The sequence below is a fragment of the Terrapene carolina genome, unplaced genomic scaffold (assembly GCF_002925995.2).
Source record: "Terrapene carolina triunguis isolate 2854851 unplaced genomic scaffold, T_m_triunguis-2.0 Scaffold406, whole genome shotgun sequence".
Lineage (NCBI taxonomy): Eukaryota > Metazoa > Chordata > Testudines > Emydidae > Terrapene > Terrapene triunguis.
In genome coordinates this window covers 417,259-441,536 of record NW_020664757.1, presented here as the reverse complement: position 1 = coordinate 441,536, position 24,278 = coordinate 417,259, and the positions used below count along the sequence as shown (strand labels likewise).

The following is a 24,278-nucleotide window of genomic DNA, read 5'->3' as shown; positions in this document are numbered from 1 at the left end:
GTTAAGCTTAGAAGTTTTCATGCAGGCCCCCACATCTGTACCCTAAAGTTCAGAGTGGGGAAGGAACCTTGACAGCATGCCTTGTGAGGTATCATTTAAGAAGCCTGTTGAACATTAATATCCTGTTGAATTGTATGTACTATCATTGTATGTGAAGTTATGAAATATTGCTATATGTCTGTTACTGAAATATGTGGTAAGTGGAAAACGCCCACAGCTAGCCTTTCATTGGCAACAAAGGGGCAACTAACACTGACAAGACAGATTTACATCATGAACAACCAGCCATGTGTTGATGGCCCATCAAGAAGAATCTCCTCTCCCAGAGATTCCTCAGAGAAGGCACATATACAATGGGGGCTACTTAACCCCCACATCACAACAAGGATCTTTCTAGCACCTGCACAGAAAGTGTAAATGAGGGTCAATTATATCACCACTTGGTCTCTCTCCTCCCCCATCTCAACACCTGGAAGATCACCTGGAAGACAAAGACCTCGAACTGGGGAGATTGGTCCCAGGCTGAGAAGGGAATTCAGCCTGTGTTTTAAGAACTGTAAACTGCCTGGAACATCCAGTGGGGTGAGAAAAGCCGTTTGATTCAAATCTTGCTTGCTCTGTTAAAGTTTAGAATCTAGCCTGCATTTCTATTTTTATTTCTTATGTAACCAACTTTGACCTTTATACCTAACACTTATAATCACTTAAAAATCTATCTTTCTGCAGTTAATAAACGTATTTTAATGTTTTATCCTTACCAGTAAGTTTGTCTAGAGTGTTTGAGGAACCTGCTCAGATTACAATGGCTGGTGCACGTCCACTTTCCTTTGACAAAGTGACGAACTAATTAATGAGCTTGCACTGTTCAAGAGGAGATCTTGAGCAGTGTAAGATGGTACATCACTGGGGTGCAAGGTGGGCGGGGGCTGGGGAAATTGGCTGGAGTCTCACTGTGTATAATTCGTGAGTGGCTTAGAGAGCATTCATGCAATTTAGGTGGATGTGTGCCTCCACGTGTTGATGGCTGATTGATCACAGCATCTGGAGGGGTTTGCTGCTTATCATTAGCACGACATTGTGAGAGACAGGCCAGGATGAACAGTTTAAGGGGACTCAGCGGTCCCACAGTTCCAGGTTGTACCCCACGGGTATGTTACAGTATTCTGCATCTTTTTTGCAGTGTTCAAGCATCTGAATTTAGGCTGGCTCAGCAGTGGAGCCTTGTAATCCTATGCAGAGTCTTTGAACCTTCTATCCTGCTACAGTGTTATATTAAAGTCAGATCATGCACTGTCTTAAGACCATCACAACAATGGTGTAAGGTGAGGATGAAGTAATTTTGGTGTGGCACAATATGAGAGTTCTCCCTACTGCTCAGCAAGTCACTCACTATTACCAGAATTATATGTACCACTGCCAAAAATTATCTGTGTAAGTAAATGGACTGACAAAAGGGAATCACAAATTAGGTTACCCTTTGGACTTCAGAAAGCTGATACATATCCTGTACAAAGCAATTTTGTGTGAGATGTCAAACAAATCTAAAAAAATTAATAAAATGTAAAAAGACATTTATTTCAGATAAATCTGCATATTTCTTCTGAAACTACTTGCATGAAAATTTTTTGGCTCATTTGAAATAATTTCTCTGTTCCGTATCTTCAGCCCAAACTAGTTTCTGGCCTACATCACTGTAACAATGACCAACAAAAGGACAAAACGAAGCTATTTCATATACTGTACAGTGTATTTCTGTTACCTGAATTTAAAACTATGGCTATTAGAAAGAACGCTGATTTCTGACTTGTCCACAGGAAGCTTTAAAAAAAAACAAAAAAACCACATCCACACACGTACACACCCACCCCCTTTTGGTAGCATATGCTAGTTAATGAAACAAGAAACCTGACAAGGGCATTTGTACAGAGTGGGAAAATGTTGATCTTAACACTGAAGTAGAAGTTGCAGAGGAGGTTAGGGTGGTGTTAGAGAAGTGAAATATTGTATTTTATTACTAATTCTCTTTTATCCATTAAAACTGTAGATGACCTACCAAATCCTGGAACGCTTTTGAGACTGGATTTCAGACAGATTTTTTCTAGTCTGAGGTAGCTGTATCGCAGCAGGCAGTTCCATAGGAACATCCAGTCCATTCGTGTCCGGTGGTTCATTATGATGACACTTCTTTCTCCGGGGATGAACCCATCACCTGTTATAACCACCTTTGCGCCAAACACTATCTCCAGCAAAGCCTAGAAGAAATATTTTGATATTATGACTTTCCACTCAAGGCGGAGGGGAGGGAGGGAAGCAAGTCTGTTAGGACTTGTCTACATTACCCGCTAAATCGACCGCCGAGCACTCTCCCATCGACTCTGGTACTCCACCAGAGTGAGAGGCGCAGGCGGAGTCGACGGAGGAGCATCAGCTGTTGACTTACCACAGTGAAGACACCGCGGTAAGTAGATCTAAGTACGTTGACTTCAGCTACGTTATTCACATAGCTGAAGTTGCGTAACTTAGATCGATCCCCCCCCTCAGTGTAGACCAGGCCTATTGACAAAAGAAATAAATTTTCATTGACTAATTTCCTAACACACAACTTCATTAGAAGACAATGAACTTCCCTTAACTGTTTTCTTATTGAAGGTCAGTCAATTTTTACACAATAGCTGTCTGCTATCGTCCCTAATTAAAGAGGTGGAATCAATAATCCGCACTTCTCAAATAGCCACTCTTTGCTGATCTGGATATCAGATACAAATACCATTTTTGCCTAAAAATAATCTTTTTTAAAATGAGCTGTGAACCCAATAGCGTATTGCACTGGTATGTGGGAATCAAAATGCAGGTTTTAATATGATCCAGCAGGGTCTAGAGCATTGCAGGGCAAAAATTCCCTAGCAGGAAAGGGAAAGTGCCTCATGTATCATGAGTGAGCGGTCAATACTAGCATGGCATTGAAGAGCTCTTGAATGTACCACGCCATGTCCTCAGCCAGAAGGGTCAACTCGACAGCATGTTTCACTCTCATCCCCAAGAATGGCTAGAAGTGAAGACAGAAAATGAGTCTGGAAATGGGAAATCCCAGGTAAATTTGAACACGCTGTGATGGACTGATTTATGTCCGCATTAAATTGTGACTTTCACATAACATTGTATCCATCATTTTAAAGAATATAACTCACATTTTGAGCGTGTAAGTACCTGTCAAGAGGCATCTAGGACAGAAGAGTCATCAATGGTGATGGGCTTCAAAAACAAAGAGATCCACCCTAAAATAATGGTTTTGTTATAAGAAGTGCTGAGGCTTAAGGAAATTAGTTTTCTCAGTTGGGGCTCAGGGGCACGAATTTCCCTGTCATCCATCTGCCTGGGGTTCTGAAGTTGGTCAGTCAGTCAGATGCCCAAGAAGACAGAAGCCTTACTTAAGGACAGGATCTGTCGAGTCTCTCTCTGGCTGACCACCACCAGACAACAGAAGGACTGCAAGAAGCAGAGGTACCTACTCACCTGACACTCAGCCTGGGCCTACGGACTCACAATGAAGGGTGAGCATAATTTCACAGGAGAAAGTGTATACTTTTTTGTTGTTTACCTAAAGATCTGTAACATTTGTATGCTTTGAGAGTAAAAGTTCATGTGGTTTTAGAAACTCCTGTGCAAAAACGGCATTCCTTACTTTACCAGCCACGTGGCACCGATGAGTCATACTATAAACCAGAGTACCTATGGAGGTGGAACTCTTGGGAGGAAGGGGAGAAGGCAGGAACCTGCAAAAGCAACTCGGGAAGGTCAAAGCAGTGGATACAGGGGCCTAGAGCAGTTCAACTGCAGGGTTCCACATCCAAAGGAAGAGAGAGGGCCAGACAGGAGGTCTTCACCCAGGAGCGTGCCTTAGAGACACAGAATTAGAAACAATAACTGGATGCTGCCTGCACCCAAATTGCTTGGAAGCATGTGTGCAATCCAAACACTGAGTCCAATTACAACAGCTTAGTGACCATCCATTAGGGGGACTCCGCCATGTCTAACGCACAATAAACGAAAATCTTTTTTTAAAAAATAACCTACCACACACCTAATCACAGTGAAAAGAGCAATTTGTGAAAGAATTAAAAATAATAATAATTAAAAAAAAATGGAAAAGTGCTTTCAAGCTCATACGTCCTCGATACAAAACTGAAAACTTTGGACTCCAAAAAAAAGGAGGAGAGAATGCAAGATTGGAAGTCTGGAGATTCTGGTTTCTGTCTGTGATTGTGCCACTGGCATGTTATGAATCTTTAGACAATTTAGCTCCTGTGTCTCAGTTTACTCATCTGTAAAACTGGGACAATGCTTATATTTGCAAATAGCTTGAGAACCCTGGATGAAAAGCGCTATATAATAAGTGACAAATAGTAATGAAAAGTGACTCAACCCACTACAGTACAGGCAAGTTGTTGGTGTTCAAGGATAGTAATGAACCATTGTAAAAGCAGAGCAAGTTACGTGCCTCAGAGTGGAAAACAGTTAAGATGTATTGATTGCAGAGTGTCATCTTTCTCATCTCTAAATCTAAATTTAATTTTCTCTTGGATGGGTTTGATAAACACATTAGATGTTGACCAAATTGGTGAAAGTGTGTACATATATCACTTAAACAATAAGAGAGCTGTGTGCTCTCTGCCAGGTGTTATCAGCCTTGAGAAAACTCTTAAGTAGGAGAAAGTACCCCTGGGAAGTGGGGAAGAAAGGCTCATATAGGCTTAGAGGGGTTAATCGACAAGAAAAAGCAGTCAGTTTGACAAAAACTGTTACATGCTTTTTCAGCTCCTTTAGGGTTCTAAAACACAGATTCTGTTTATACATATTTTAAATTAAAAATACATTTCTCAAAACAGGAAGAAAATTTTGGAAACCCGAGCTATTTTGTGGGCTTGTGAAAATGTTTGGGAAGGTAACACAGAAAAGGAAATTTAGTCAGTCTGCTACCATGCAATAATGTATCTGAAGGAGTCGAACAGATTGGTCCCATGTTCAAAGTAATTGTCAAATTACGATGAATATTCCCTACATAGTAATATTTCCCTAAGGAAGTAAGTGCCACACCATCAATTGCTTATAACTCTGAAATACTTATTAATTACTTTAAATTCTATTTTTACAGAATTAGATGAAAACACTAATTATTGGATCATTTTAAAAATAAATCATCTGAACTTCCTGCAATTAAAGTCTATGAGAAACACTAATAGTTCTATATCGCTTATTAATGAGACATTAGCAGCTTTCATTCTAAGCATTTTAAAAGCATTCTAAGCAAATTACAATATTGGCCACACACTGTTCTAATAACAATCCTATTTATGAGATTTTTCTCAGACTAAAGCAGCTCTGCCACATCTGAAGAGATGTAGGATAAAATTTTCAGAAGTGCCTACGTGACTTAGAAGCCTAAGTATCATTTTAATAAGTGATTAGAAACTTAAGAACCTGGTTGGAACATTTTCAACTAAATGGAATTTTGTCAAAAGGACAGGTTTCTACCTTGTGTAGGCACTGGAATTCTTGGAGATGTGTCCCCTTATGGGCATGCCACTTGAGGTGTGCACACATTTCATGCGCCTTCAATTAGCGATTTTCAGTAGCAGTGCCCGTTCGGCTCGTGCATGCATCCTACACATCCTCCTGTCCTGTACCGAGGATATACAGGGCCACGCAGATTAAATGCCCTCAGTTCCTTCTGTACTGCAAAGCCCCAAGATGAGAATCTGAAGCAGAGGAGAAAGAGGGTTGGTAGTGGAACACCCGCAGGGACACACGTGTCGGAGAACTTCAGTTACCAAACAAGGTACGTAACCTCTTTTTCTTCAAGTAGTATCCCTATGGGTGCTCCACTTGAGGTGACTCCCTATCAGCACGCTTTAAAGGAAGGAGGTTCTTCGGAATTCGGTCTAAGGCTCTCTGTAGGACTACAGAGCCAAAGGCAGCATCTGCTTGGGATGCATCAAGCAAGGCATAGTGTGACAAGTAAGTGTGAATCAAAGCCCATGTAGCAGTCTTGCATATTTCTGTAATAGATGCTCCCTCTAGCAGGGCTACAGATGTGGACTACGATCTTGTAGAATGAACGATGACCTTGGGAGGCAGGATATGTTAGCATCCACATAACAGGTGAGTATGTAAACAGAAGCCTGCATTTAGAAAGCCTCTGGTTAGTCTCAGCAACCTTATAGTTCTGGCCACAAAACAGAAATAAACAACCCTCAGAGAGCTACCTGAAAAGGGACAGGGAAAGAACCATGGAGTGGAACTTAATGGAGTTTCCCAAAGTTATAACCTCCAAGACCATCTGTCGGAGGTAATCTGCTCATTTAAGGTGTGAAAATGGGAGATACCATTCCCAAAAGGAAGAAAATTGCCTAGTGTAAGATGGTGCAACAAAGGGCTGAAATCAGCACATTGTGGCCCTGGACCAAGGAGTCAAAAGGAACATTTGGCTGTCATTAGCTGTTGAGTCGAGGTTGCTGTAGCAGTTGAAGATTGTCCCTTTTGAAATGTGTTATTTTTATTCCCTAGGTGCTCCAAAGATCGATGGAAAGTTGAGAATTGAGAAGGAGGTTATCTCTGCGCCACCTGAGATAGATTAAGCCTCTTTTTGTTCGCAGACTATATATATCCAGCAAACAAAGGGTCACCTTGGAGTCTTTCAAAGTATTCACCAAATTATATATGGTGTCACTGACCGTGAAAGGGACCATTGAAAGGGATTGGAGTCATGATACCCTGCACATTATTACAGCCATAACAACGGAATGAGCTGCCATATTAGCCACATCCAGAGAAGCTTGCAGGGTTGTTCTAGTCAAGAGCTGCCCTTCTGCAATGGCGGCTTGGAACTGTTCTTTGTACTGTTGTGGTAGATGTTCGATGAAAGAGCTACACTTAATTTAATGAATGTGACTGTGTTTTGCCAGAATCAACTGAAAATTAGCAATTTAGAATTGTGAAGTAGCAAAAGAGTAACTCTTGCACACAAATACTCCAGGGATTTGTGGTCCGTGTCATGGGGTGTAGTCTCCAAACAGTATTGCCTCTGACATTCATTTACTGTGTCCACATCTAGAGGATTTGGTTCAGTGTGGGGAAAATAAGAAATTCCAGCCCTTAGATGGGACATAATACTTTTTGTCTGATCTTTTGGCCATTGGGAGGTGAGGGAGAGACACAATAGCAAGAGATTGACAGATGGACTTGGCAGGTTTTAATAGTGCTTCATTTATAGGGAAGGCAACCCATGCTGAAGATGATGTTTGCAAGATGTCAAGCCATTTATGCGATCTCTCCTGCACTTCCTCTAATGGGATCTGAAGGGTGTCTGCTGCCCTCTTCATTGGATCTTGAAAGTATTTTAACTCAAAGTGATACATGAGGGATGATAACCTCCTCTGGGGAGAAAGAAATTGGAAGGAGATGCAGGTTCCAGATAGTCAAATGTAGGTAGTCAGCAGAACCCTGCAGAGAAATTTGGGAATCTGAAGAACCCTCCTCTTCATAGTCCAGTGGAGGAGGAAGCAGCCATCTTTCAGAACATATTGGTACCAGGGAGGTAGGCAATCCCGGTGAAAGGGGGGATACTGGGATAATGCTGACTGTTGTACCAGGAATCTTGACTTCAATAGAAGAGTCTCAGGTTCCTCAGAAATAAGCAGGTCCTTTGAGAACCTGAACTCTTGCGGTACTGGGTGAGCCAGCATGGTGACTTGGTAAGTCCCAGCCATAGAGGTGAGAGATACTGAGTGTTTTACTGATTGTTCTGGAACCTGCTGTACCAATGGAATAGGTACCGACGAGGCGGTGGAAGATGTAGAGCATACTGCATTCTTAGTACAGTGCTGAGGATCAGTAATCTCTAGTCCAAGTTTCAATGGTACCAAGGGCCTCAATACTGAGTGACGGGTACCGTACTTGTTCGAAGCAGACAAGGACTTAGATATAGAAGATTCCTCAGTACCAAGACTGCTTGAAGCTTTTGTGGAAGCCTTTGTAGGGCATAGGCTCCTTGGTGTCATACTAGAGCAAGGTAACCTTTTTTCAGCGGACAGTAAATTTGCCAAAAAATGCATTTTTCAGGGCACCAAGGTGATTCATGAATTCAGGTCAAATTCAGCAAATGGTTTCAACCAAACAAGTGGATTTTTTTAAGTCAAAGATTTTTCATTTTGAAATGTAGCTAATTAAAAAAAACCCCAACAATGCAACACACACAAAAAATAGTTTGGGGTTGAACAAAACATAGCATTTGAACCAAAACAAAAGTTTTTGCATGTTTGGTTTGGTGAGAAATAGTGAAAAAAAATCAGCTTTGGTTCAAATCAAACCAAGCTATGTTTTGGTTTGTCCCCTGAACCAAAAAAAACAATTATGTGTTCAGCTCTACTTCTACCTACCACTGCTACTATTTCCAGATACTAAGCTGCCATTCACATAAAAATTTTAATACATAAAAGTATTCTAAGTTGAAGGGACTTCTTTTAACAACAACAAAAAATTCTTAAAAGCAGCTATGTCATAATCAGTATTGGAGATTTTGGAGCTTTTATGGATTCCCAAACACAAAAACACCACTCTTCTACAATTTGAATGGAAATTTGGTACCCAGTTTCTTGAGTTAGCTATTTTAAGAAACCTGGTAGACAAGCACAAGGTCAGACTTCTGATATTAACTACCAACTGAATTTGAAACATGTCCACAAGAGATTAAAGTGGCCTATATGATTCAACTGTGAATGGGGAAAAAAATTTGCCCAGTTGTTAATTTTTAATTCCTGATTTTGTAGCATTGTAATAATCTTTGTAATGGTGGGAAGAATAAAAACTTCGAGCTGCACATAAAGCAGCCCAAATACTTCAAGACTCTTGTGATTGCAGCTGCACTGCTTTGGGGAGGTTGGAGGCGGGTTGGGGTGGAGGAAAGAAAGGAAGGAAAAGTGGGAATTAATCACTGAAGGATAAAAGTGCAAAAAAGGAGAGACGCTTTAACTGAACTGTATTCTCATTGAGAGTAATACTAAAAGTTTGATCTGTTGTATGTACAAGGGGGATAGTTCCAATACTACAAGGGAGATACTTTCCATCTTCCAATGGCACAAAGAGTGAAATCCAGTATAATACCATGAACTCTGATATAGGGGAACTCCATTTACAGTTAAGTTGAATGGAAGTTCAAAATTGTTCCAGGGCATTTGCTTAGAATGAAGTTCTTTTGGGGAATGGGGTGGAGACTTCACACTAAGGCTTTGTCTAGATTAGGATTTAAACTGTGATGTTAGCTAACATGCTAACTAAGCTATTTTAAAAGTCTAGCGTAAACAAGTCCCACTACATGTGCCAATTTGGTCTAGCTAAATTTAGCCCAGGCTGGGTGGTATCTGAGGTGTTAGAGCTTCCTAAAAAAAAAAAAAAAAAAAATCCACAAGAATCTTTTATAATGGAAAGTGTTAAGCAACTTAAATATAGGGACACTAACAGCTCCCCCTATAATAATTACACTGACATTGCAACTTACCACTGGGAGTGTGAGCCAGGTGGCCACAATGCGGTCAGTGATCCAGCGATACCAGGCCGGGGAGACAAACATCAAAGGTAGAAAAGGACTAAGCATGAAAATGCTCCCAAAAAAACTTGCCAAAAACAGTGCAAGTAAGAAGTATATCCCTTTCCATGACACCATGGCTCTGGAAGACAAAGTGAGCATTCAGTTAGATAAACACTTGTAATTACTTTCTGCCTCTTAATCTTCAACCATCTCACACTTACAGTTTCAAATGGATATGGTGCTTTTCATTTTTGTCCTAAAATATTACGTAATGTTGTGGTGCATTGTTAAATAACTGCAATATTCTACCTCAGATGTAGCAACACTTCAGTGTTATTGAGATCAACAAACACAATAATTTTAAGGTGCTTGGGACATTAAGAGAGCCATAAAATTATATCAACTTTATAATCTTCAATTATTTCCTCCATTTAATACAATATGCATTGCATTCTGAAGTCTCCTCAATGCTATTTTTATTACATAAAATTACAAAGAGAATAGAAAACCAGAAGGATATTTGTCATGTCAAACACTTTTGATCAATTGCCTCTAACACTGCCAAAATACTAAGCTTATTTGATGGGAGAGGTTAGAAGAGGGAGGTCCCTGCAAGGTTTTCCTATTCCCCCCCTTTGCTTCCTCTTCCAAAGTTACAATAACCCCTTTTCCACAGGCAGAATGAATACATGTGGCTTTCTTCAAAACCCATCAACACCCCAAGTAAAGATTAGCGGGATCAGTAAAGAGCAACACAAAGTGTTATTCCCCATGACCCTGTAAAGGGGATAAATGAACTTCCTCTTCAACATCCCAAGCCCACTCTGGCCAATGGAGCTTGTGACCCAGTTTGAAGCTCCTTCCACATTTCTACTGGTCCTATCAGTTATTTTCCAGATTATGCCACCAGATGAAGAGAATCATCATCAAAGGTTGCAATGTCTCAGTATAGTAAACTTCTGATCTTTGCATACATAAGAGGGCCTTTGGTTTTATAAGACAGTAGTCTAGACTTAAAATATTTTAGTGTCCATGCTATCAGTTTGTTATAAATCTAAAATATATAATGCAGAGAGATTCTTAATGGACTAGTGTACAACAATCAACGCAAACCCCCAAGGGTTTCTGTTGGCTCCGAGCCTTTCCAACTTAGCAGACACCATGCTATGACAAAACAAATCTGGAAATGTTGTCTAAATTAAAATCTAAAAATAGTCTGTTTTCAGCTATTTAGGACCAAATTGTTTGTTTCTGAGATGAAAGGTTAAGTAGAAGTCAGATTTCTCAGCCACTTTACTAAATTCCTCTACAACAGGCAGTTTTAGGAATTATAAGAGCTCAGATAGACAATCACTTAGGATAAGGAAAACAGGAAGCTGGACCTTTTAATTTTAAAATGAGCAATGGAAAAGTAAGCCATTAAGCCTTCTACACCGCAATACACATATTTGATTTTGAGCATCTTTTCAAGCCTTATTTATATTCCATAGCAGCAATAATAATCAAACATTAAGGTTGCACACCAAAGCACTCAGAAGTTAGGAAATGCCAAAAGTTAATACTGCATGCACAATCTTAGCTCTGCTACTTTGGACATCTGAGTAACCTGAGATACACTGTGTCCTACCCTGTCTATGCTAGAAAAACAGAGTTCATGAAAGTTGTTTATATATATTATATATTTTTTTAAAAAAGTACACTGAAAACTGTACTTACCCCAAATTTTACTGAGTAAAATAGAGTAAAAGTCAAAATTTGTTGACATATATGGACTACCTAAGGCCTTGTCTACCCAAGAAAATGATTTTGGTATAACCTAAGGTGTGAATTTAAATACACCTCTACCCTGATATAATGCGACCCGACATAACACGAATTCGGATATAACGCGGTAAAGCAGCGCTCCAGGGGGGCGGGGCTGCGCCCTCCGGCGGATCAAAGCAAGTTCGATATAACGCGGTTTCACCTATAACGCGGTAAGATTTTTGGGCTCCCGAGGACAGCGTTATATCAGGGTAGAGGTGTAGATATAAATTAAATTGATAGAATCCCTCAAGTGGACAGTAAAAGTACCTTTTTTTAAAGCTTATTTCACTTAAGAAGGGGTTTAAGCTAAATTGAAAAACTCTACTCTTCTACTGGAATAAGTGTGTTGACACTGGGTGTGGGTATGGGTGTGGGTGTGTAAGTAAAACCTGTACAACAATCTTTCTACAACTGGTAAAACTTTGCTCTGTACACAACCTCTAAAGCTTCAGACACCTAAAACTAAACCTAACAATGACCACAGTACAGTTGTGCTGACAAAATTATTAAACTGCATATCTTTAATGCTTTGAGAAAAGAAAATTCACATTAAATGTCCAAGATATAGTGGCACTATTCTGAGAGTGACAATACTGAAAGCATACAATAATGAAATGTTATAAGCTGCTACATATATCTATTTAAGGCTATAAAATTGAATATTATGCTGCGTTTGAGAAAAATTAGTGACCATGTAATTAATCACTGTCATAAAGCATTCACAAAAGAGGGCATAGTTAAGGTCATGCATGCAAACTTAGCTTCGGTATTTCATCGTGTTGCTCTAAAATTCTACAGAGACCAGATTTAAGACCTTTTCTTCTGTCACTTTCAATTATTTGAATTGGACCCACAGTTTCACAGAAATTTTTTTCACTCACTCAAGCAGGGGTATCCTTGGGAAATAACTATGAATTGAGGTTGCCTTCTTGGAATATATGCACTGTCATATAATCAAGATCAATTAAAAACAATTTAGGATTAATTCTCAAATTTTAAACTGTTGCTGCGGGTATCACCTGAACAGCACTGTCATGCAAGAGAATCACCCCATCTACATTGTGTTATGGAGTTTCTCTGTCTTTGAAGAAGGTACACGGGAACAGGTTGAAGTAATGGTAGCAGAGGGAGATGGGAAAATTAAAGCCACCAAGGGAAGGCAAGGAAGGAAAGAAAAAAAATACAGGAAGCAAGAAAGGTTAGAGAGAGAGAGAGACAGAGATGAGAAGATAGAAGTAAACATGCTAACTGTAGTTGGACTGGAAGAAAAAAAAGCTTACTGAATGTTAAGAGCCCTGCCTCCTGTATGGCTTATTTTCCCCTAGCAATATGACAATGAAATTAAAGATCTTGAGACAGATCTTCAGCCTTGCTACGTGTCTCCTGCACACTCTTCCAGTTGCACAAAGGGTCTTAAGCTGCCCAGAGCAGACAGCTGGGGATTCCCCAAGCACAGAGATATGCCAGTGTAATATGAAGCTGGCATCAACTCAAATTTTCCCCAAATACTAAAGAGGCAGTGGCCTCACTATTCTTTCAGTAGAAAGATTGCTTGGGGTGGAAAATACATGTCCCTCTCTCCCCAGCTTGTAGAAAAATTCCAAAAATTCAACCATTTAAACTGCAGTTTATTTCCAATTTTCTTTAGTGTTGGAACAGGTAATTTGTTGCCTTACTCCCAACCCTTTCTAAAATTTTAGAAGTCCTGAACTTCCCCATCAAAACATTTTTGGATTATGCAGATGCTATTCTTGCCTTCAGCTATACTTTTCTAGATGAAGACTACAGTCAATCACTACCCACTACTGATACCGTTTTAGTTGGGATTTCACTTCTATCTACATCTCAACATTTTGTGCCCTTCAGTATGCTTCATTGTGTTTATACAGACAAAGCACACACTGATTTTGAAGTCCACGGAAACTGCCTAATTAAAAGGGCCAAAAAAGCCTTTTATTTCATTACTTGGATTCTATTTATTTGTAATGTGTAGCGCCCTACCAAATTCACGATCCATTTTGGTCAATTTCACGGTCACAAGATTTTAAAAATCGTAAATTTCATTATTTCAGCTATTTAAATCTGAAATTTCATAGTGTTGTAATTGTAGGGGTCCTGACCCAAAAAGGAGTTGGGGGGGTTACAAAGTTTTTGTAGGGGGGGTTGCAGTACTGCTACTCTTACTTCTGTGCTGCTGCTGGCGACGGTGCTGCATTCAGAGCTAAGCAGCTGGAGAGCGGCAGCTGCTGACCAGGAGCCCACCTCTGAAGGCAGAGCCGCTGTCAGCAGCAGCGCAGAAGTAAGAGTGACATGGTATTGTATTGCCACCCTTACTTCTTGAGCTGCTGCTGGTGAGGCGCTGCCTTCAGCTCTCCAGCCATCCAGCGCTGAAGTCAGCGCAGAAGTAAGGGCTGCAATACCATGACCCCCCTAAAATAACTTTGTGATCCCCCTTTTGGGTCAGGACCCCCAATTTGGGAAACGCTGGCCTCCCCCATGAAATCTGTATAGTATAGAGTAAAAGCACACAAAAGACCAGATTTTAAGAGCATGATGATGATCATGACAGCTAACACTTTAGGTTTTTCTGCAAGGGATGATGTGAGTATATGATGCTCAGATGCTCTTTCCGTATTATCTCTATCTACCTTGCTGGGCTGGAGTGTTTGTGATTTTGCTAATTGTGTTAATAAAACCACTGAAAATTCTGAAGCTTTTTCCTAAGTGTGAGCATGTTGCAACCATACATATCAGGATTCCCAATTTACAATTAATTCTAACAACACTGTGCCTGATCTTGGGACTAGAACCTTGCAAACCTCAGATTGTTCATTTGTCACTTTGGGATTCGTAAGTAATCAACATAATTAATACACAATCAAAAGATAAGGCAATACAGTCATAGGACAAAGGAGAGTTAATGGGTTATAGATTGTGGTGATGAAACAAACTAGAGTCCTGGTCTACACTACAAAATTACTGCAGCATTACTATGTTGCTCAATGGGGCAAATAATCCACACCCCTGAGCGACGTAGTTATACAGACCTAAGCACCAATGCAGACAGCGTTATGTCGATGGAAGAATGTCTCCTGCCGACATAGCTACCGCCTCTCGTGGAGGTGGAGTTATTAAGCTGATGGGAGAACTCTCTCCCATTATCTTAGAGCAGTGGTTCTCAACCTATTTACCATTGTGGGCTGCATCCAATACTACCTGTATGGCCCTGAGGATGTCACATGGGCCGCAGGTGGGCGCTGATTGGGCCGCAATCGGCCCACGGGCCACAGGTTGAGAACCACTGGCTTAGAGCATCTTCACCAGAAGCACTACAGTGGTGTAGCTGTGGCACTGTAAATCTGGAGTGTAGACCTGCCCAGAGTCTCTACCGAGTACATGATCTTTGGTGTCTAGCAGAGTTATGAATTTAAGCTCCCAGGCTCATCATTTGAAGGTATTGTGCAGGTTTCCTTTGAGAATGAGGACAGGGAGGTCAGATATAGCATTCCACATACTTCCTAAAAATATTTTAAAGCCTTAAATATTTTAATCTATCATTTCAAATTTCAACTACAGATTTCAGATGTGCATTTCAAAATGGATATTTTTAACCAGCCATGTGAACTTGTGATTTGACTATTACAAGACAGAGATCTGGGATAAAAATCTCTCCGACCAGCTGGAAGTGCTGTAGAGGCAGCAAGTATAAACCCAAAACATTTGAAAGTGGCAGACAATCTTTTAGCATTCTACAATAGCCTCTCTGTCCAATCTAAACCAAACACTACACTCTCAATTAGCTCACACTGGAAAAGGATAAAAGACAAAAACACCATGCCACCTGTGGGTGAACACTTTTCACAAAGTGATCAATCTATATTTGACCTATCAGTCCTCATCCTCAAAAGAAACCTGCACAACTCTTTTAAAAGACAAGCGTGGAAGCTGAAATTCATAACTTTGCTAGAGACTAAAAATCATGGTTTTGAAAGACACTGGCTTTATGGTTTATTACAAAAATTTGTCACCCACTAAACCTCCATTTTTTCCTATAACTCCATTAGCCACTTTATCTTGAATAGTCCCTTAAAATATGTGAGAACTACTTATGCTAAACCAGGGGCAGCCAACCTATGGCACGCGTGCCAAAGGCGGCACGCAAGCTGATTTTCAGTAGCCGTCACACTGCCCGGGTCCTGCCACCGGTCCGGAGGACTTTGCATTTTAATTTAATTTTAAATGAAGCTTCTTAAACATTTTACAAATCTTATTTACTTTACATACAACAATAGTTTAGTTATATATTATAGACTTATAGAAAGAGACCTTCTAAAAACATTAAAATGTATTCCTGGCACGCAAAACCTTAAATTAGAGTGAATAAATGAAGACTCGGCACATCACTTCTAAAAGGTTGCCGACCCCTGTGCTAAACTATCTGTTCAATCTTGTATTTAGCTGTGACACTCTTAGTACCTTTTCCAGACCTGAAGAGCTCTGTGTAGCTCAAAAGCTCGTCTCTCTCACCAACAGAAGTTGGTCCAATAGAAGATATTACCTCACCCACCTTGTCTCTCTAATACCCTGGGACGCACATGGCTACACCACCACTCCATACAAGAAATACCAATCAAATTCTTACTTCAACTTGGAGTGGCAGGCTTACTAGGAATCTATTACTTGGTTATCAAAATCTGATTCTCACTTAGACACTAACTTCTTGCTACATTGCAAAAACAAGTTGGCTACAAAAATACAGAAGTGTTATGTGCCACACAGATTTTGTATAAAACTAGTAGGCAAATTCAAGGCAAAGTTTATAGCCACTATTTTAAATTGGCCACATATTAATGTGTGTTACAAAATCATGGAAAGCATGAATACCTAAACTCCCTCACCACCAAAAACCATAAACCTAAGGCATTACATTTGTAATTCAAAAGGCAACATTTCAGCAGATACTAATAAATGATTCTCCCACCAAAGGGGTTTACATGGCATAGAATAAACCCGTAACAAACCTGTCAACTAAGCTAGAAAAAAGATCAAGCATAAAAAATTACTTTGCATTAGGATTCTCAGTCTACTGCATTTTTGGATTTGGAACATATTTGTTTTCCCAGAGAGTACCTGCATAGGTCATCATTATGAAGACCGGTTGAAAATGCAGTCAACACAAGGCTCAGATAGTTAACATTCAGCAACAGAGAAGGACCTCTCTGTTGTTCTTTTTTTAAAATATATATTTAGCCCAGGGAACTATGTTACCCATCCCGTTTCCTCTAACAAACATCGATTCCAGATACAAACTGATGTTTTTGCATTATTTTGTAACTGCAAAACATGATCAAATAACCGTCCCTTCTCTTTTTGACTTAAGAACTAAAAATTGCAAAGCAGCATCTCAAAAAAACCTAGAAAAATAATTCATTTTATTATCATCACTGATAGATGCATAGAAAGATGCATGCTTCATGAGTTAAAGGATTGGGAGGGAAGTTACTCCGTTACTCAGCTAAATATTTTTCAAGTAGAAAAGTACTTTTTTATTGCTGTTGACAACCATATCTTCCTATGGTAGGAATGATATTCTCAGCACTTCTGATTTATCAGTAATGCATAAAAGCTTTGGCTTACTCCAAAATCACTTTCCATTTGTGGGGTGAGGGTGCATGCAGAAGGACAAAAAAGGATTAGGTTATGATTCATGTCTGAAGCGGCACACTATTAGAGAGATGCTACCCTGGTACCGGGCTTGTAATTTTTCACCTATTTTGTGGCAGAACTCCAAGTTATTGGGGTACTGTACAGTCGTTCACATATTCTTGTTGTCACAGCAGAACAAAAATATTTTCTATCTCCAGGTAACGGGCAACAGTAATTCCTAAAATATAATTTATATTTTACATTTCAGTTAATTTTAAACATTCTTGGCTAAGATGGGACAGAAATAACTTTCCAAAACAGTTGCATTTTTGTAAACTTCAGCTTTACGAGAATCCATTCTTGAACCACTTGAGAATATTTTATGTGAACAGTGTTTTTTTAAATAATATAAAGCAGAGATATTCTGTTGTGGTCAGTCTTTGGCTCATGTTTTGCCTATTAGTTACATGTTTTTGTTCAAGGTACAGCTGAAATGACTGCCAAACCAGAACTTGTTATGATGATGTTTCCAAAATGTTTTAAACAGGATCTGTGAAAAGTCTATTCTCTACTACAAACTAGAATTGATGCGTGAAGAATTCCATGGCTTGGAAGGGAGGAAAGGATGTGAAATATATTCCTATTATTTGGTTAAAAATAAATGGCTCATCTGCTTCTAAAATTAAAGGTGGCTAGCAGTTACACAGTAGTCAAATCTGAGCTCACACTTCATTGCCAGTTTCTGAATGATTTGAAGTTCTTCAAGCATAAATTAAGCTTCATTGTCTGCCAAATTCACTGTAAACAAGATTTAACCTACAATATGGATCAAGCAACACTGCCCAACAAACAGGGACACTTTTTATGTAATAATTAAACAGGTCCAATATTTGAAATTTCACAGTTGACAAATCAAGTTTTATTACATCACTAAATAAATAAACCAATGTTCTTTATTGCTTCTAAGGCAACAATGCTAACATGAATTCTTACCAGTCCGTATAATGTTTCAGTTTGATAGCCATTGGCAATAAAACTGCCTGCTTATTAATCATTGTGTTCCCCCGAATCAAGAGGGATTCAACTGCATCCTTTTTTAGTCAATAGTTACCAGTGGAAAAGGTAACCAAAGGTTATTTAATTAAGCACCAGAATACTACACACTATTTTCAATTAAAACCAACCAGAGAGTTTGACAGCGAGCCAGGAATCCCTTTCACTAACCCAATTTACTCTCAATTTACAGCACCTTCCCACAGAAATCTTATCCAGCAGTAGGTGAGTTGGCTACAAACTGATGTTTGATTATTTAGTCGAGCATCTTTCAGAAACTATTAAGTAGAGCTGTACTAGAACCAAAATTCACCTCTGACAGAGGATTTTGAATTTCTGGGGAAAAAAATAGTTTCAAAACAGAACAAGCTGGAAATGCCATATTTTTCATGGAACAGCAATTTTAGAAAAAAATTCTGTTTTGGAAGAACCAAAACAGGTTTCCTCTTAAATTTCTGGACAGTTCCCTGGCCACCTGAGGGGGCAGCCTGCTCCACTCATCTGCTGGGTAGGAAGCAGGGGAGCTCAACAGCCCACCAGGCAAACAGCCAGAAAGCCTTGGAGTTTATATAGCCCAGCAATCCCAGGGAGCTTGCCAGGTGGACAATTCCAGGAGCATGGGAATTGGGCAGCCCACCAGGCGGGCAACCCAGATATATGGGGATACTGGCTGCCCACCAACTAGGCCATGTGGGAGACAGGCAGCCAGGCAGGCTGACAAGAAACCAGGCAGAAAGTTTAAACGGAGTCAACATGTTCCCGTGAAACGTTTCGATTATGTTGAATAAACATGTTCTGATGGAAAACTGATCTGTCAGAAACTTTTTGACCAGTTCTTTTATTAACCTTGGGGTTAGAGCAGGACACTGGCACCTAGAAAGCACCATGTTTTAATGTCAGAATTCCATACAACAGATTGAGAGGAAGAACTTGTTTCCATTTCAAGCTCTACTCAGGCGTATAACTTCACCTCTGTGTCTCAGTTCATATATCTGTAAAATGGATACAACTTATATGGAGAACATGACAGACAATATTGTTTTGAGATCCTCAAAGTGCTATGATTTCAAAGTAGCATGTCCTTTTATAAAATACGCAATGATTTTTACAGACACAGACTGACACAGCAGCCCACGCAATACAAGCAAGATGCTTTGCAAGTTTCCCCACACCATTTTTTCCCCAACACATCTTACTCCTAATCCTGTTCTTTAAATACTGGCCTCTCCAAAAAGGACTATCAAGTGTGTTAAACTGTGGCGTGGACTGCTTCTATGGAACAAACATGTGCCACATCATTAAAACTGACTTCATTCAATTTTTTTAAACCCAGGCATCAGAGATCAAGTAGAGGATTAAGTGAATGTATCCAGTCCTATATTCTTTTATAATAATTAAAATAATTAACAACTGTAAATGCATCTTTGACCCTCTCCCACAGCATAGACACTAGATTACATTTGTACAAAATGAAGAGTACAACTAACCTCAGTAAATATTACCAATATTACCTCATCTTAAAATGTATCGTCTCACTTTGATTGCCAAGACTTAATCTGACTATTATAATTCAATAAAAGATTCAATAGGATATTTAATTTGTTTTGCTAAGCAATTACACATCTTTCCAATGGTAAAGAATTCTGCCTGTTCTTTGCAATTCAGCCATTAGAGGTTATAAGTAGGTAATTCAGTTAGGAAAAGATCAAATTGGTACAATGGTTTTTCACTCTTTTGCCTTTATCTTCAAAACCTTTCTCTGCGTAGGCATTAGACTAATAAAGCCTTCATGAGACCAACAGGTAAGGTATTTAGAAATGCTTAGAAGAGGGTGTCAGGTGGTGAATTAGGGTTGCCAGGCATCCGGTTTTCGACCAGAACACCCGGTCGGAAAAGGACCCTGGTGGTTCCAGTCAGCACCGCTGACTGGGCTGCTAAAAGTCCGGTTGGCATCAAAGTGGGACTATGGCAGGCTCCCTGACTGCCCTGGTTCCACGTGGCTCCCTGAAGCAGCCGGCATGTCCCTGTGGCTCTTAAGCGTAGGAACGGCCAGAGAGGCTCCGTGCGCTGCCCCCATCCTGAGCACCGGCTCCACAGCTCCCATTGGCCAGGAACTGCAGCCAATGGGAGCTGCAGGGGTTGTGCCTGCAGGCGTGGGCAGCGCACAGAGTCCCCTGACCCCTGCGCCTAGGAGCCAGAGCAGGGCTGGGGACATGCTGCCGCTTCCGGAAGCCGTGTGGAGCCAGGTAGCCTGCCTTAGCCCCGCTTTGCTGCCGACTGGGAGCCCGCACCCCGAACCCCCTCCTGCACCCCAACCCTCTGCCTCAGGTTGGAACCCCCTCCCGCACACTAACTCCCTCCCAGATCCCACATCCCAACTCCCTGCCCTAGCCCTCAGCCCCCTCCTACACCCAAACTCCCTCCCGGAGACTGTACCCCAAACCCATCATACCTGGCCCCACTCCAGAGCTTGCACCCCCAGCTGGAGCCCTCACCCCCTCCTGCAGCCCAACCCTCTGCCCCAGCCCTGAGCCCCCTCCTGCACCCCAAACCCTTCATCCTCAGCCTCACCCCAGAGTCCACACTCCCTCCTGCAGCCCAACTCCCTTCCCCAGCCCAGAGCCCCTCCTGCACCCTGAACTCCTCATTTCTGGTCCCACCCTGGAGCCCGCCTGGGAACAGCGGCGGGGCGGGGCAAGGGTATTTGTTTTTATGCAGTTAGAAAGTTGGCAACCCTATGGTGAGAATACAGCTGCTCAATTGAAAACTGATTTATGGAAAGAAGCCTATTTTTATTCTTAGATAAATTCACAAAATCTAGTACAATCTGCAATTGACCAGCAATAGGCAGAAATGCCAAGGGAGGAAAAACTAATCATACAATTGTAACTTTTGCTACATAAAACTGCCTAAGTTCGACAGAATCATACATGAACAATTCCAAGTATCCGTTTCACAGCTTTTGAAATACAAACCTACTCTACATAGTCTATGCTGTAAGTTACTATGGCCTTGTGAGCTTTCATTTTAACAGCATTAGGAAGTAAGAGCCCCCTGGCTGACCATGCATCAAGGATAGGAGGTTTAACCTCAAGGTGTGTTTATTTTTAAGGTTGGAAACAGTCAAAAAAGCTCAATGTTTATTAAATGTCAGTTCTGAGTGACCTCTAAATAACCTACAGGCACACAAAGAATGAGGGCACTTTCTGAAGTTTTATGATGTACATAATAGAAGATCTAAGGCTCAAAGCTAAGTCCAATCTACAGGAGGAAAAAGCTATTTATGACTGACAATTACCAAAAGCAAGTCACTCTTCCTCAGATGAATAAGCCCTTAGTGTAAATCTAAGTTATACTTAAACTGAAAGAGGGTTTTACAGCTTTTGCCCCCTAGACAGCTAGAGTCTGTTTCAAAATAATCATAATACATGTATATTAGAAGTAAAAGGAAACAAACTAGTTCTCATAGATGGGCTTTTATTTTGTACACTGATGAGATCCCAAGACCCCAAATTATAGCCATTAAAGCAAAAAGTCGCAGAATGAAGCTTTTGAAAATCATATCCTATGTCATACCAAGATATTAAGTTTTTCTCCTAGCTTGCCAGCAATGTTATTCTACAACAAAAAAAGCTGAGCAAACTTCAAGAATTTACAGTAATTCAGAAGATTAAAACTGATAAATAACGGAACACTGACACAGACTCATAGAATCATAGACTCAAAGGACTGGAAGGGACCTTGAGAGGTCATCTAATCCAGTCCTCTGCACTCATGGCAGGACTAAGTATTATCTAGACCATTCCTGACAGGAGTTTGTCTAACCTGCTCTTAAAAAATCTCCAGCGATGGAGATTCCACAACCTCCCTGGGTAATTTATTCCAGTGCTTAACTACCCTGACAGTCAGGAAGTTTTTTCTAATGTCCAACCTGTAGTAAGAGGAGGCCCTAAGATATAAACCTTGGTATCAGAGGCCCGGTATGCGGCCTAAGGCCTGAACTAAAGTAATGGTCAAGACTTTGCTAACATAAAGCAAAGTTAAGCTGTGAGCCAGAGGCAGGCTCTGCTCACAGAAGCTGGCAAGGAAAGGGCTAATGCTGCAAAAAGATACAGACCTAAAAGGTACTGGACACTAGATATCAGAACATTCGGATACTTGCACATTCCACACAGATAACAAGGAACAGGCTGACCCATCCCAATGACAGGGCCAAAAGGGTAATATGATGGATAGAGTTGTTTTGCTCGAACCAACATTTACAAGGTGAGAGGCGGCATCTTGCTACGTAGTGGAGTTGTACCTTGCTGCGTAGAGGGGTTGCACCTCAATACATCAGGAGTGATGTGTAACTTGTTTGTATCGGTGTATAAGAATGCATCCCTGAGTGGATATCTTTGTCCAGCCTAGGGGGCAGTGGAAAGTCCCGCCACTGACTGAGCTGAGTCCATTGTCAGGGAGCACATAAGTACTAGCTAGCCGCACCTTAGCAGCACCTTGGACTTAGTTTGCCACGGAAAGCTGGAGACTGTGTTTCTCTTTGACAATAAACCTGGCCGACGTGCCTTCGTACCTTACTAGAGTCTGTGGTCATTGGGGGTTCTCTCGGGGTCTGCAGTGTCAGCTATCTGCAGAGCTGGGGCAGCACACAGAGGGAACACACGCACGCAGCCGAGTGATATCAACAATGAACAGAGCAGAGCACCGCACCGGTAGCATCTGACAACACTGGTGACCCTGACCTCTGATCTGGTGAGTAAGCGAGCTGTTCGCTGTAGGAACTGCGATCTAACATGGCAGAAAACCTCGAGCTAGGGAACCCCCTCATCCCCTCCCTTTACCTCCTTTACACAACCTAAACCTCCCTTGTTGCAATTTAAGCCCATTGCTTCTTGTCCTATCCTCAGGAGGTTAAGAAAAACATTTTTCCCCTCCTCCTTGTAACAACCTTTTACATACTTGTAAACTGTTATGCCCCCCCTCAATCTTCTCTTCCAGCTAAACAAACCCAAATTTTTCAATCTTCCCTCATAGGTCATGTTTTCTAGACCTTTAATCATTTTCGTCGCTCTTCTCTGGACTTTCTCCAATTTGTCCACATCCTTCCTGAAATGTGACGTTCAGAACTGGACACAACACTCCAGTTGAGGCCTAATCAGCACAGAGTAGAGTGGAAGAATTACTTTCCATGTCTTGCTTACAACACTCCTGCTAATACATCCCAGAATGAAGTTTGCTTTTTTTTTGCAACAGCGTTACTCTGGTGACTCATATTTAGCTTGTGGTCCACTATGACCCCCCAGATCCCTTTCCGGGGTACGCCTTCCTAGGCAGTCATTTCCCATTTTATATGCATGTAACTGATTGTTCCTTCCTAAGTGGAGTACTTTGCATTTGTCCTTATTGAATTTCATCCTATTTACTTCAGACCATTACTCCAGTTTGTCCAGATCATTTTGAATTTTAATCCTATCCTCCAAAGCACTTGCAACCCCTCCCAACTTAGTATCTTCCGCAAACTTTATAAGTGTACTCTCTGTGCCATTATCTAAATCACTGATGAAGATATTGGACAGAACCAGACCCAGAACTGATCCCTGCAGGACCCCACTCATTATGTCCTTCCAGCATGACTGTGAACCAATGATGATTACTCTCTGGGAATGGTTTTCCAGCCAGTTTTGTAACCCCCTCATAGTAGCTCCATCTAGGTTGCAATTCCCTAGTTTGTTTCTGAGAAGGTCATGAGAGACAGTATCAAAAGCTTTACTAAAGTCAAGATATACCACGTCTACCGCTTCCCCGCTATCCACAAGGCTTGTTACCCTGTCAAAGAAAGCTATCATCTTTAATGGGAGACATTTTTGAAAGAGCTATTAGAATAGGCTGTTCTCCCCTCTACCATAGAGCCTCAGTTCACAGCTATTCCTAGTAATGGCATTAAAAGTAGCAGTTTCACCATTATCTGTTCCCCCAGAACGAGGATTTCATTGCTAAACACACAGACAAAGAAGCCCTAAAGCATAGTTAGTCCGAGGCAAAGATTTAAATTTGATGCTCAGCACATTAGTTTTGACCTTTGGCACTAGGAATTGAACCAATGTCCCCAAAAACAGTAAAGACTCTTCATCTCTCCCTTACATACATTGCATCTGTGCCAGCACACATTCCTTAAGGTTGATTTAAGGTT

At 40.9% G+C, this 24,278-nt stretch overlaps 1 protein-coding gene across 3 annotated transcripts in view; it reads right to left on the bottom strand.

The window, feature by feature from the left end:
- The window catches only part of LCLAT1 (lysocardiolipin acyltransferase 1), a 192,963-nt gene that overhangs the window by 94,206 nt on the left and 74,479 nt on the right, over positions 1-24,278 (bottom strand). For 2 of the 3 annotated variants that reach the window (XM_029912985.1, XM_026658188.1), the window contains exons 2-3: positions 9,554-9,722; positions 2,054-2,252 (exon numbers count right to left, since the gene is read on the bottom strand). In XM_029912985.1, coding sequence (XP_029768845.1) covers positions 2,054-2,252; positions 9,554-9,718 — 364 coding nt within the window. In that variant the 5' untranslated portion in view covers positions 9,719-9,722. Of the gene's footprint in view, positions 1-2,053; positions 2,253-9,553; positions 9,723-24,278 lie in introns of those variants that run through there. The other variant, XM_026658189.1, reaches the window with a different exon arrangement.